Source organism: Melozone crissalis, unplaced genomic scaffold (assembly GCF_028551555.1).
Source record: "Melozone crissalis strain CALT ecotype California unplaced genomic scaffold, PUWL_Pcris_2 ptg000107l_1, whole genome shotgun sequence".
Taxonomy (NCBI): domain Eukaryota; kingdom Metazoa; phylum Chordata; class Aves; order Passeriformes; family Passerellidae; genus Melozone; species Melozone crissalis.
Window position 1 is genome coordinate 5365009 of NW_026535884.1, and position 12914 is coordinate 5377922.

General features: G+C 53.1%; 1 protein-coding gene across 1 annotated transcript; it reads left to right on the forward strand.

The window, feature by feature from the left end:
- The first annotated feature begins 678 nt into the window (after positions 1-678).
- Positions 679-12301, forward strand: ENO1 (enolase 1). The gene is made up of 12 exons (XM_054292087.1): positions 679-759; positions 3959-4052; positions 5286-5381; positions 7188-7246; positions 7864-7933; positions 8120-8253; positions 8372-8594; positions 10051-10248; positions 10471-10672; positions 10812-10920; positions 11308-11366; positions 11827-12301. The coding sequence occupies exons 2-12, from the start codon at positions 3968-3970 to the stop codon at positions 11894-11896; spliced, it is 1305 nt and encodes a 434-aa protein (XP_054148062.1). The 5' UTR covers positions 679-759; positions 3959-3967; the 3' UTR covers positions 11897-12301.
- The last annotated feature ends 613 nt before the right edge of the window (positions 12302-12914 follow it).

The following is a 12914-nucleotide window of genomic DNA, read 5'->3' on the forward strand; positions in this document are numbered from 1 at the left end:
CTACCTGGAGAGAAGCCCTGGGCAGCCTCCTCATGGCCTTCAGTGCCTGAGGGGAACTCAGAGGAGTGGTGGGGAGGGAGTGCCTACAAGGGCGAGCAGTGACAGCACAAGGGGAATGGGTTCAAGCTGACAGAGGGCAGGTTTAGATCGGAGATTAGGAACAAATTCCCTGTGAGGGTGCTGAGGCTCTGGCACAGGGCACTTTGGATGGAGGATAACTCTGAAAGCATGCAGGGATGGACGGGGTTTGGAGCAAGCTGGGGCAGTGGCAGATGTGGCTGCCCAGTGTCGGTCCCCTCACGCCATGCCTGTCCCTCAGCTGGGGCAGTGGCAGATGTGGCTGCCCACGGCAGGGTTTCGGACCCGGCTGATGCCCAGTGTGGCTGATGCCCAGTATCCATCCCCAGCCCAGGCCGCCATGCCCGTCCCTCACGGCTCCCCCCGCACCCCGCTCCACATGGTCCCGCCCGCTGCCCCCGCCCGCATGCGCCGCGCCGGCCCCGCCCCCTCGCACGGGGATTTTCCACGAGGCCCCGGCCCGGCCGCACGTAGCGCACGCACGCGAGCCCGCCGCTGGCGCGAGGCGGCCTCAGCCAATCGGGGCGCGGCGGGGGACGGCGCTGGCCAATGGGCGCGGCCGGGGGGCGGGCCCTGTGCGCGAGGGCGGCTATAGGCGGGCGGGCACGGAGCCGTTGGGTCTCAGTCAGAGCCGGGGCGGCGACAGCGGAGCGGCTGCGGAGCGGGACTGCCGGCACAGCGGTGAGTGCGGCGGCCGCAGCGCCCCGCAGGCCGCGCTTCCCTTCTCCGGGTAGCGGCCGCGGAGCCCCGGCCGTCGCCGTGGCGGAGGGCCGGGCCGAGGCTCAGTGGTCCCCAGGGGGTGCAGGCCGCTGTGTGTTCCCGCAGTACCGGCGGGGAGGGGGGGCCTGAGCCACGGCAGTGTGCGGGGGTGGGGGTAAAAAACGGGGGGTATGGGGGGTCAGGGCGGGGGCAGAATCTGGGGGATGTGGTGGGTCAAGGCATCCTCAAACGCAGAGTTTAACCTTTTCCTTTTAATCATTAACAGTCGCTCTCGGATTGCGTGTGGTGATTTGGACCTTCCCCTCTTTAGTGGATGTCCTTCAGCTTCCCATCTCAAATATTTAACGTGTGCTAGCAATGCGTCTGTGCCTGAGGTGTATTCGGGGTATTTGGGTGCTGGTTGTCCCCGGGCAGCGCTGGTGGGGGGGAAGCACCTGGATGCGCAGGTGTGGATAAGGAGCTGCTGTTGTAACCATCTCACCTCGTGCAGCGCTGCCAGAGAGGATCCTGAGCCCTCCTGCTCCGTTACTCGCCTGCTGAGTCACAGGGTAGGGCCGAGCCTGGCAGGAAGTGCTGAAGTTTGTCATGCAAACCCGCAGGAGATGAGCCAACGCAGTTTCAGGCCTCCATCTTACCAAACACAGAGGGAGAAAGTGGTTGGACGTGTCTGTGATTTGCTCCCTGCCAGGCATCCTTTAGAACCCCTTGGATCATGTTGTAGAGGTGCATTAATACCCCGTGCAGTGCAGAGGAGCAGGGATGGAATGTGCCCATTTGTCCGGTTTCTGGGAGTGCTTTGGCAGGGGAATTAATACGTTGGGATCTGATAGAGTGCACTGAAAGGTCTCGGCTTTTTTCAGAGCACTGGTGGTATGAGAGTTGGGGTCATGAGGACCTTTAAGTGTCAGGAGAGGCTTCCACTGATAAATGTGGCAGGCCTGTAATAGGACACTCACTAGGGCAGTTATTTCTATGGCTAAACTTTAGTGTTGCTTTTTAAATCTCCATTCAGTTTGGAGTGCTCAGCCTTAGCCCCATATTGATTTTAGAGAAGAGTGGCTGCAAGATAGCTCACAAGGACAGGGTTTGGTGGTAGGATTGGCTATAAAAAAAATCTTTTGATTTAATTGAAATAATTTTCAGTTGGAGTAATCTCCAGTTAAGAGTACTGCATTCCCTGTGCAGGGTCAGGTGAGGAATAAGTGGTGATTTCTTAGACTTGAGCTGCTGGTGAAGAGGGTCCTCAGATCTGGCAGGGGTTGTAACTTACCCTTGGAGCACACCAGGCAAGCTGGAGTGTGTGCCTTCCCCTGAAGGGAGACAGTGACCTTGTCAGCAGATTATGCTGCAAAAAAAGGTTTAAGGCAGTGTGCTCGTTGAATGCCACCGGGTGTTTGCGTGTTTGGAGAGGACAAAGGTCTGGGCAGGCAGTGCTGCTGTGACCTCTCTGTCTGCAGTCAGCATTTCTGGGGTTGAGCCTGGGCTCACAGGGGCTGACCCTTGTGTTCTAGGGGAGTTCACTGATTCCATTGTGGTGAGCTAAACAGCATCAGTTTTATTTTATAGCTCAAAGGAGACTTGTTTCTTGAGCACAGGAGTGGGGAGTTTGCAGAAGGAGCAGCAAGGATTTCTGGGGTGATGCAGTGCTGTGAAATGCCCCTTTCTGCAGAGAAGGGAGGGACTTGTGGTCCTTTGTCAAGGAAGCTTGAGTAATGTCTGACCTGGCGTTTCCAGTGGCAGTTCTTGCAGCGTGTGTTCCTGAAGGTCAGCAAGCAGCTCCAGCACTGCTCTGGGGGGTCCTGGGGACTGGCTGTGCTCTCAAAGAATGAGCCACCTCAAGTTCTGTGGCAAAGCCAAGGTTCTAAAAATGAAAGTAAGGTTTAGCAGGTGCCAGCCTGATAAACTCTGGAAGCCCTTTGTGGATAAGGGGACAATCTTCCTGCTTGCCATTGCTCAGTGCATCTGCAGAGCTGAGTGTGGGTGGGACTGATAAGCAGAGCCTTGCAGGGATTTATTTCTAGCTTGTGTGTTCCCTGATTGAAGCTAGGTAGTGGCAGCATGAAGGTCAGCCTGCAGAAGCTGTCTTGTCTCACATTTTAGTGCTATCGTGTGTCAGTGTGGGGGTCTGGCTGAAATCTTAGACAGCGTGCAGGGGCAGGACAGCTGGAAGGGACACGGGGAGCAAAGGCTGCCCGTGCCTCTGACCTGGGGAGGGCAGGGTGTGCAGCCACCCCCTCACTCACAGACTCTAAGGTCATGTTTTTTCTAACTTTGCACCAACTGTGGAAGGATTCATGACCATTTCTGTAAACAGGGCTGCCACCCACATTGGCTTGCCAAAAAACCAGCTTCCAGATAGTTCTGCTTCTGAGGCTGAGCTTTCTTCTGTGCAGATGGGCTGGGTTTGGTGCCAGTCAGTGGCTTACAGGCATGTGTATGACTTGGTTTTTAAAATGTAGCTGGGCTTACGTAAGAATTCCCTTACTGCAGTTTTCTGAAGTGGATAAATGTGAGAAGGGAGAAAGGAAGTATTCAAAGGACATGGGATATTTTTATTCCTTTCAAGATGAAAAGTTAAGAGGGAAAACTTCCTGTAAATGCTCAACAGGGTGTAACTATTAATGCAAGTTTTTAATGAGAGCTGTGGCTGCTTCTCTTTGGTCATTGGTTCCGTTTGGCTCTGAGCAGCTGCTGTGCATACTGAGAGCACTCTGTGCCTGCTGAGAGCTGTTGCACTCGGGTCTCTTATCAAAAAGAACTCTGAACTGATAGCAGAGAGCTGCTGTTTTGGGAGCTCTTTGCTGCTCTGACATGATGAGGTGAAGTTCCTTTAGACTTATTATCTGCTCCTGCTGCTGCCTAGGGTCTGATGATGCACTTCAAGTCATTTGGAATCATCAAGAGATTGTCTCTTGCACATGAGGAAGTGATTTTTTTTTTTTTTAATAATAAAAGTCATGGGACACTGGAAGAGCTTTCCCAGAGAAACTGTGGCTGCCCTATCCCTGAGAACATTCCAGGCCAGGCTGGATGAGGCTCATCAAGCAACCTGGTCTGGTGGGAAGTGTCCCTGCTCATGGCAGGGTGTGGGATGGGTTCAGCTTCATGGTCCCTTCCTACCCAAACCATTCAGTGAGTAACTGGAAGCTCCTTTTTGCAGGTACTAAAGATGTCTATCACCAAGATCCATGCCCGTGAAATCTTTGACTCCCGTGGCAACCCCACTGTTGAGGTAGACCTGTACACCAACAAAGGTGAGTCCTCAGCTGCAGGTGTTCATCCCTGGCTTAGAGCTGATAGAACCTGAGCAGGCAGGAGTGTACAGCCAGTTCTGTTCTAGCAGTGGAGCTGTGCTGAATTCTTCCTCCACACATAAAACTTGTTGGAACTTGCTGTGAGCCTTGCAGAAAAAGCCTCTGCCTCATTCTGTTGGATGAGTTTGCTGAGCTCAAGTTCCTGGCCTGGGCAGTGCAGGGTTTTTTGGAGGGTGCTGTTTCTTGCAGCCTAAACTGTGGGAGAGCTGTTCCAAACCTTCCCCTGCCCCAGCATAAACTGGGACAGCACCTGGAAACTGTTCTTGAGCAGCTGCTGATGGCCCTGCTTGTCAGTGCTCAGTGTGAGTACACTGAAGTTTAATTCTCAATTTGTCTGCTGTGGCTTTCTGTAATGGCACAGTTTTCTGCTGCTCAGCTGAATTTTGGGTAATGGTTTCTCCTCTGCCCAAGTATTCAGGCATGACTGAAGAACATGCCTAATTGGGCTTTCACATGTAACATCTTATATTTTTAATTATTGTAGGACTTTCCCTTGGTTTGTTAGCTGTTCATCCCACATCTGATAGGATCTGACAAAAGCATTGTGCAAGCTCATACCAATGTGATTTGGTGGAATGAGCAAACACAATGGCTGTAATACACTGACTAAAGAGCTGATCTTTCTGCCTCAAAAGATTAATGCAGTCATTTAATGAGACTGCCCCCACTAAGCTCTTTGATTAGTGGGATAAGGGAGAGGCTGGAGGCTGAAGTTGGCACCTTGAACCCCAGGCAGAGCAGGCTCCAGAGTGCAGATTGGCTCCAAGTTCAGCATCCTTGGCTGGAGGAATGGGCTGTCTGGGTGGCTCTGCTGTTGCCAGAAGAGCTCAGAACTCCTGTTAACAAAATAGGTCTGCTAACTGTCCCTTTTATGCCATATCCTAGAAGAATTTAAGAGCTTGCCTTGCCTGAGCTCAAAAGCAGATCCAGGGAATGAAGCTATCCTTTTTGGAAGGGGAATGGAGGCCTTCCTTAACTCTTGACATGCCAGTGGAAGAGGAGGAGTCAGTTTGCTATTGGTCAGTGAGTGTGAGGGAGATGCTGTAATGAGCAGAAAGCCCTTGTGGGATCACTGTATGTGAGCAGAGGTGTGGTTTGCAGGGCTGGGATGGGGTCTGGCTGGGGGATGGTTGGTGTTTGAGTGTGCCAAGGTGTTTTTCCTGTTGTGGGCAGGTCTGTTCAGAGCTGCTGTTCCCAGCGGTGCCTCCACTGGAATCTACGAGGCTCTGGAGCTCCGTGACAATGACAAGACACGCTACATGGGCAAAGGTACAGCTGGGGCTGGGCACCCCGAGTGCCCTGGGACAGGCACTGGCAGTGCTGGGCTCCTGTCCCGCTGTGTGTCCTGCACAAGGCCTGGCAGCTGGGCAGGACAGACAGGGACAGACAGACAGCAGCTCCTGTCAGGCGTGCTGAGCTGGGCAGAGGGGGCAGGGATGGTTTGCTGGGCATGGCCTGCAGGGTGGCTGCTCCAGCAGTGCAGCTGCCTCGTGCTGCAGGGCAGGGCACCTGCATGGAGCTGGGCACACCCAGCCGGGTGACTGTCCCTGGTACAGCGTGTCCAGGTGTACTTTGTTACCCTGCTCCCCTTGTGCTGTGTTGGTGCGTGGCACAGTGCAGAGTGCTTTACCAGTGTGGTCAGGGCATCTGAACTGCCAGCTCCAAAAGCCTCAGTCATCCTGCTGTTAGTCACAAGGGCTTTTCATAGATCAAATTTTCCCAGGGCCCTTAAATCTGTCAGCTCTGAGACTGCAGGCTCCTTAGATCTCCCAGCGTGTTGAATCCTGAACCTGAGGTTTTGTGCCAGCTCTGTCCATTGAATGTGCAGCTCTGCTGGCCTGCCAGTCAGGTGAAAAGAAGCTGAAATATCTTTTGCCTATTAAGAAGGAACAATTAAAGTGGAGGGCTGAATTGAACTTGGAGAGCCTTGTCTCAGAAGATTCATGGCTGTTAATGCCTTAACAGAGAATAAATGCCTGGATGACTGAATGTCCCAAAAACCTGAGGGTCTTATGCTGTTTACCCAGGGCACTTTTCTTGCAAAGAATAAATGTGTATTTACCTCACTGTGCTAAATGTGTGTGTGCTTAGGCCTGTTAAGTCTGATCCTATGGGCAGTTCTTAATGGCATTTAATTAGACTGTGGTTAACAGGCTGTAGCTGAAGGGCTTTGTCAGCTGGGAAATAACACGAGTTATGAAGAAATAATTATCAAATGGGAAGAGTTGCAGATAGCTGCTAGGCCTTTTGTAATAGAAGTCTGCAGACTTAGACCATTTGGAAAAGCAATTAATATTGTTTAGGATGCAGTCAAATAGCATTCATCATTCTGAAGCTTAGGTTTTTGGAAGCCTTTAAACACTGCACAGTAAATAAGGTGATGTTATAGCAGTGTTACAGAATAGTGTCAGGTAGTGAAGTGCCTGATGCTGCCTGTGTAACTGCTGGGGAAGCCTTTTCCCTCCCCTTACTCCTGGATTCTGTGAGTTGGTAGGAGAGCCCATCCTAAAGCCTTCCCTAAATGCTGTTGTCCAGGCCCTTGAGGTTTGGGCTGGCAGAGGTACAGAGACCTGGGTTGGAGCCCAAACACAGCCTTGCACAGCTTCCTGTGCTCTTTGAGCCTTTGTCTCTGGCCCAGTGCTCTGTGCCAGGCTCCTGCTGCCTGTGTGTGTCCTCTGCTGCATCCCTTGGGTTGGCTGAGTCTCCACCTGTCCTTGACTCGGGTGTCTGTTTGGCTTCTGCCAGGTGTCTCCAGAGCTGTTAAATATGTTAACGAGTTCCTGGCCCCGGCACTGTGCACACAGGTAATGGATGTGCTCCCAGTGCAGCCTGGCACTCGGATGAGTCTCTCCAGTGCATGGCCTGGCACACTAACTGGCATTCCTGGACCAGTCCTAGCCAATGCATCCCTCATGTGCCCTCCAGTCCAGCCAGGGCCTCTGTGTTCACACCTGGCCGTGAGCTCAGCTGGGGCTGGGGCAGCATGAGGTGGTTTTCTGGATGTTCCTGAGATCCCCTACTAATCCCTGCATAACCTGTGTGTTGACCAGTGTCTGATCTGCTTGTTCCTTCCAGGTGTCTCAAAAGCTGTTGAGCACGTCAATAAAACGATTGCACCTGCACTGATTAGCAAGGTAGGAGCAATCTGTCTTCTCTTAACATCTCCTACAGCCAGGCAGTGTCCAAACCTTCCTCTGGGGGGGTGGCACCTGGGGGGGTCAGCCTGTGTGTTGGGGTGCATGTGAACAAACTGACCACAGCAATGGTTTTACTTAATTTACTTAATGAGTGCACATCTAACACGTGATGGAGCCTTCTCCAGCAGCCTGGTGTTGTGGTGTGCAGAAACACTCCAGCCCTGGGAGCTGCAGGGCTGCAGCTGGGATACAAGCTGATTCATGCTTCAGAGAGTGCCTGAATGATGAGGAGGGGCCAGGTTTTATCTAAGCAGGGTCATTGGAGGGGAATCTGAGAGCATCTAGAACAGTCTGCTTCAATGAGATTCCTTTGTGCTTTGTGGGCACCAAGCCTGGCCTGCCAAGGCTGGTGCAGAACTCGGTGGTAGTGGGTGAAGTGATGGCACGTGAGCTCAGCTGTCAGCCCTGGGCTGCTGCTGTGTGATAGTGGCAGGAATTGGTCAGTCAGCTCTTGGCAGCTGCCCTTGGGAAGTGTCCAGCGCCATGCTGGGTAGGTGAGGGTTTGTGGGCCTGTGCCTGGTGTCAAACAACAGTTTGGCCGCTTCTCTCTGCAGAATGTGAACGTTGTGGAACAAGAAAAGATTGACAAGCTGATGCTGGAAATGGATGGGACTGAGAACAAATGTGAGTGGGCTTTGTGTTGCACTGAGGGGGTAAAAGATAAAGATGAGTCAACAGGATTCTATTAACCAGAGCCAACAGCCAGTGTATGGCCTTGTGCTGTGCACTGCCATAATTCAAACCATGGGCTGGTATTGCTGAGTCTCTCTTTATAAAGACACTTGTCTAATCAATTTCTTCCCATTTCAGCCAAATTTGGTGCTAATGCCATCCTGGGTGTGTCCCTGGCTGTGTGCAAAGCTGGTGCTGCTGAGAAGGGCGTTCCCCTGTACCGGCACATCGCCGACCTCGCTGGGAACCCTGAGGTCATTCTGCCAGTTCCTGTAAGTGCCTGGGTGGGGCAGCTGGCTCTGCCTTCAGCCTGGATCAGGCTCTGGGGACGAGCAGAGTGATGGAAGGGCTGGTACCAGTTCCAACCTGGCCTTTCCTGCTTCCCCCAAGGCCTTCAACGTGATCAACGGGGGCTCCCACGCCGGCAACAAGCTGGCCATGCAGGAGTTCATGATCCTGCCCGTGGGCGCTGACAGCTTCAAGGACGCCATGCGGGTCGGGGCAGAGGTCTACCACAACCTCAAGAACGTCATCAAGGAGAAGTATGGCAAGGATGCCACCAACGTGGGGGATGAGGGTGGCTTTGCCCCCAACATCCTGGAAAACAAAGAAGGTGAGGATGAGCCGAGTGTGGGAGGAGATGGAACTGATAGCCTGGCCAATACAATGACAGGCAGGATCAATAGGATCAAAGGTGCAGAGCTTCCTGCTTTGTCTGTACTCTGTTTCTTATTGTGGCAGACATCCTAAGGTGCTCTGCTGATGTGGTCAGGTATTCCCTTGGCAGTGCCTCATTACTCTCATTCCTGTAGGAGCTTAAGGGAATCTCGTGCCCTTGCAGTTGAAGAGTGGTGTGGGAACTTGTGTGCGCTGCAGGTGTTCCAGAAGTCAGCATTCAGATATCAGTGGAGTTGTTTTTCTGCAGACAGAGGGGGAAAACAGTTTGTGCCCTGCCTGGCTGTGTGTGGGAGGCACAGAGGCTTGCCTGGGAAGCTGAGGCAGTTGCTGCTTCCATGGCCAAACAGTTCTGTTCAGGAACCTGTGGGAGAGGCAGTTTGTCTGTGGGAAGCAGAGTATCTGTTCCTACAAACACTGCACCAGAGGAGCTTTCTGTGCCTCTCCACAAATGGAGCTGCTCACAGGCAGTAGAACATGGGCTCAGATCAGTTGATTTTTGCTTTACAGTTGGTTGTGTTATTGTGAGGGGACTGGTGACCTGCCCTGCCTTTTCTGAGCACACTGAGACAGCACCAGAGCTGTGCCATTTCTGAGTCCCAGTGTCACATGCAGCTCTGCTGGGTCTGTGCCCTTGCAGACATCAGGGAAGATGACCTTGAATCACAATTACATTCCAAGGAATTTTTGTTGCTGGCAGCAGCTGCTTTTGCAGTTTGTGCTACATTAGCATCTTACAAAACACAACCAAACCCACACAAAAAGAACCCAAACAAAAAACCAACCCAACAACAAAAGAAAACACTTGATCTAAGCTTCCTGCTGCAAACAGAGCCCAGCTGCTCCCCTGCAACTCATTGGGGTCATTGGGACTCTGCCAACAGCAGCACAGTGGGCAGCATCCAGAGACTTGTGCTGAGTGGTTCTGCCCCTCTGTGCAGGTAAATGTGCCCGTGGGGAGCAGGTGGATGCCCAGGGGACTCTCCTGTGCAGAGGAGGCTCTGTCTGCCTGCTGCCACGCTTTGGATGCTCGGCACTTGCATGGTCAACACCTGCTCTGCAGCTCAAGGGGATTAGAGTGCAGGCACTGCTTCCTGCCCACATGCATAAAGTTGAAAGAGGATGTGGAATCATCTAGTATTAAGCTTTCTGGGCTGACATGTAGTCCTGCCTGAAGAGATTAGGAATCCCATAATGGTGTCTCAAGGGTATTACACGCTAAAAGCAGTATTAAAGTAATATCTTGTTCCAGTTGGTTCAGAAGTGGGAGAATTTAAGAACCCTCTCCTTTGGGCTTCCTTGAAGGGGTGAGGGAGATGGTTGGTTTGCCATGTGGGTGTGCTGCTGTTGGGATCCTGCAGGCCCTCAGCAGCTGCTCTCTGTCTGTGTCACAGCTCTGGAGCTGCTGAAGACAGCCATTGCCAAGGCTGGCTACACTGACAAGGTGGTCATTGGCATGGACGTGGCTGCCTCAGAGTTCTACAGGGATGGCAAGTACGACCTGGACTTCAAATCCCCTGATGACCCCAGCAGATACATCACTCCTGACCAGCTGGCTGACCTGTACAAGGGCTTTGTCAAGAACTACCCTGGTGAGTTGCTCATCAGTGGGAGCAGTGAATCAGGGTTGATTGCTGAAGGAGGGAGTTGGTGTGCAGCCCCTCTTACAGGAGAGACTGAGAGCTCCTGCCTCTCTCAGGGTCTCAGGGATGTTCTGGGAGGTGGGTAGCACACGTCTGCAGCACTTTGGTGCCACTCATCCAAACAGGACCTTGGTGCTGGCATTGTCCTAAAGCTGCTGTGTCCCTCTGCAGTGGTGTCCATTGAAGACCCCTTTGACCAGGATGACTGGGGTGCCTGGAAGAAGTTCACCGGCAGCGTCAACATCCAGGTGGTTGGTGATGATCTGACTGTGACCAACCCAAAGAGAATTGCCAAGGCCGTGGATGAGAAGGCCTGCAACTGCCTGCTCCTCAAGGTCAACCAGATTGGCTCCGTGACAGAGTCCCTGCAGGCGTAAGTGCTGCCCTCTGGGCTGGGCCAGGGTGGGGCTGGCTGTACCTGGGGGAGGTGGAGGGGCAGAGCAGAGCCCTGTGCTGCCCCTTGGCTCCTGGGCACAGGGCATGCTCTGAGCTGCTTCTCTTGTCCTTTGTAGCTGCAAGCTGGCCCAGTCCAATGGCTGGGGTGTGATGGTGAGCCACCGCTCTGGAGAGACAGAAGACACCTTCATTGCTGACCTGGTCGTGGGTCTCTGCACTGGCCAGGTTGGTGTCTGCAGCTGCTGCAGTCTGGCTCTTTGCTTGATGGGATAATTTGGGGGTGAAGCCAAAGCCACGGTGCATGCACTCCCTCCAGGGGTGCAGGTTTGCTGTGTGTGTTTGCAGGGAGCTGATTTGTTAATGGACTGTGACAAGGGAACACCTTATCTTTTGCAAACTCACCTTTACTCAGCAGTGTCAAAGGTCTTGGCTCCAGTGGCTGCACTGGCCTTTCCTGGTCCTGCAGCTGATAGCAAATGCACAACCTCTGCTGCTGCCAGGACCTGCTGTGTTTGCTTGGGCAGACACTGAGCCTGGTGGTGATGCTCATTGCCCTGAGCAGGTTTTGTGTTGGCACTTTCAGCTCTTCACTAACTTTGTGATTTCCCTCAGATCAAAACCGGTGCCCCGTGCCGATCCGAGCGTCTGGCCAAGTACAACCAGCTGCTGAGGTGAGCCTGGGCTGGGGAAGGGCACTGCTTGTGCTGGGCTCTGCCCCTCAAACACCTGCAGAGCAGGAGCTGGGTGGGTGAGGTCCAGAACAGATCACACCAGGCATCCTGTGCTGCTGGACTGAGGCTTTGTCAGAGGACAAACTCTGCACGGGGCACTTCTCTTGGCAAGCGTCTCAGACACTTGGGTTGAGTTGTGTCAGGTGTGTGGCACTGCCCACTGTGCAGGGGCTTGCTGGGAGCTGCCTTGGTGCTGTAGGACCTCCAGGTGGGTCAGGAGTTTCAGTGCCAGGTGGGCACCACCAGGTATTTCAGGGCCAAGTGGGTCAGGAGTTTCAGTGCCACGTGGATCAGGTGTTTCAGTGCCAGGTGTGCCAGCTGTTCAGTGTGAGGCCTGTGCTAGCTAGTGCTGGGGTTCTGTGCTGCCTGCTGACACCCAGTGCTCTCTGTCCTTCCCCAGAATTGAGGAGGAGCTCGGCAGCAAGGCTCGCTTTGCTGGGAGGAACTTCAGGAACCCTCGTGTCAACTAAGTGTGGAAGAGTCCCCTCTGTTCTGGTTCAGCACTAGATATCGACTTAGATCACAATTACCTGTACTAGAAAGATAAGGGCAGCTGAAGGAAAAGACCAGTCTGCAGGTCCTCTTATCCTCTAGATGATCCCTTCACCCAGTGTTTCCACCAACTCTGGTCTGTTAATTGTAATGCTCTGCTGCTTCTGTAGAACAGTCCCTGGGGGTGTTCTGTGTATTTAACACCCCCGGGGGTCATGACATTGTGATTCTGGGCAGAAACACTTTAGTTCCCTTCTCTGTCTCATCTTCACCGTTTGGAGCCGTGTGATTTGCAGTGCAGCAAGAGGTACCTGCAGACAGAGACAGTAGTGTTTTTACATGTGATAAATAAAAGCATCAAACAACCCAACAATGTGTGTGGCTTGCAAGTATTTGGAGTGTGGGGAGCAGGGATTCCCAGCTGTGCATCGTGGACTCATGGAATGGTTTGTGTTGGAAGGGACCTTGAGGCTCCTCTTGTCCTTTTCCTGGGGTTTGGCGAGAGGTTTTTGGGGTGTCTGTCCCCACGGTGGTTCTGTTGCTGTGTGGGCACTGTCACAGTGAGCAGAGTTGTGACCTCAGCCCATTCCCAGACAGGAAAAAACAAATTATTACACAACTGAGCGAGAGGATGTCTGAGCCAGTTCTTGCTGCTTTTTTCCGTAGTGTCAGATTAGGAGGAAAATCATTAATTTCCGATTCTGTTAATGAGTCCTGCCGTGCCCGGTGCTGCCCCCCGGTGGGCGCGCCGGGCCTTGCACCGCACTCGCACCAACCAATTCTGATTTTTAACGTTTTAAATCCTCCCCGTGGGGCTGGCACAGCCAGCGCTGCTGCAGGGCCTGTCACCTGCTACCCTAAAGAATATTCTCAGTTCTGGTGAGGCAATAACAGGGAAACAGCCTTCCCTGGGCAACTGGCAACTGTGCTGCCTTAGGAGGTTTATCTCCTTTGTCAGGCTGCTCTTAAGAAGAGCTTTGCGATAAATACCAAATT

Bases quoted from the DNA above. Each gene is read 5' to 3' on its own strand.
- ENO1 (XM_054292087.1), top strand. From the start codon at position 3,968: ATGTCTATCACCAAGATCCATGCCCGTGAAATCTTTGACTCCCGTGGC. The intron at 5,382-7,187 runs GTACAGCTGGGG...TGTTCCTTCCAG, and splicing joins GACACGCTACATGGGCAAAG to GTGTCTCAAAAGCTGTTGAG. The intron at 10,249-10,470 runs GTGAGTTGCTCA...GTCCCTCTGCAG, and splicing joins CTTTGTCAAGAACTACCCTG to TGGTGTCCATTGAAGACCCC.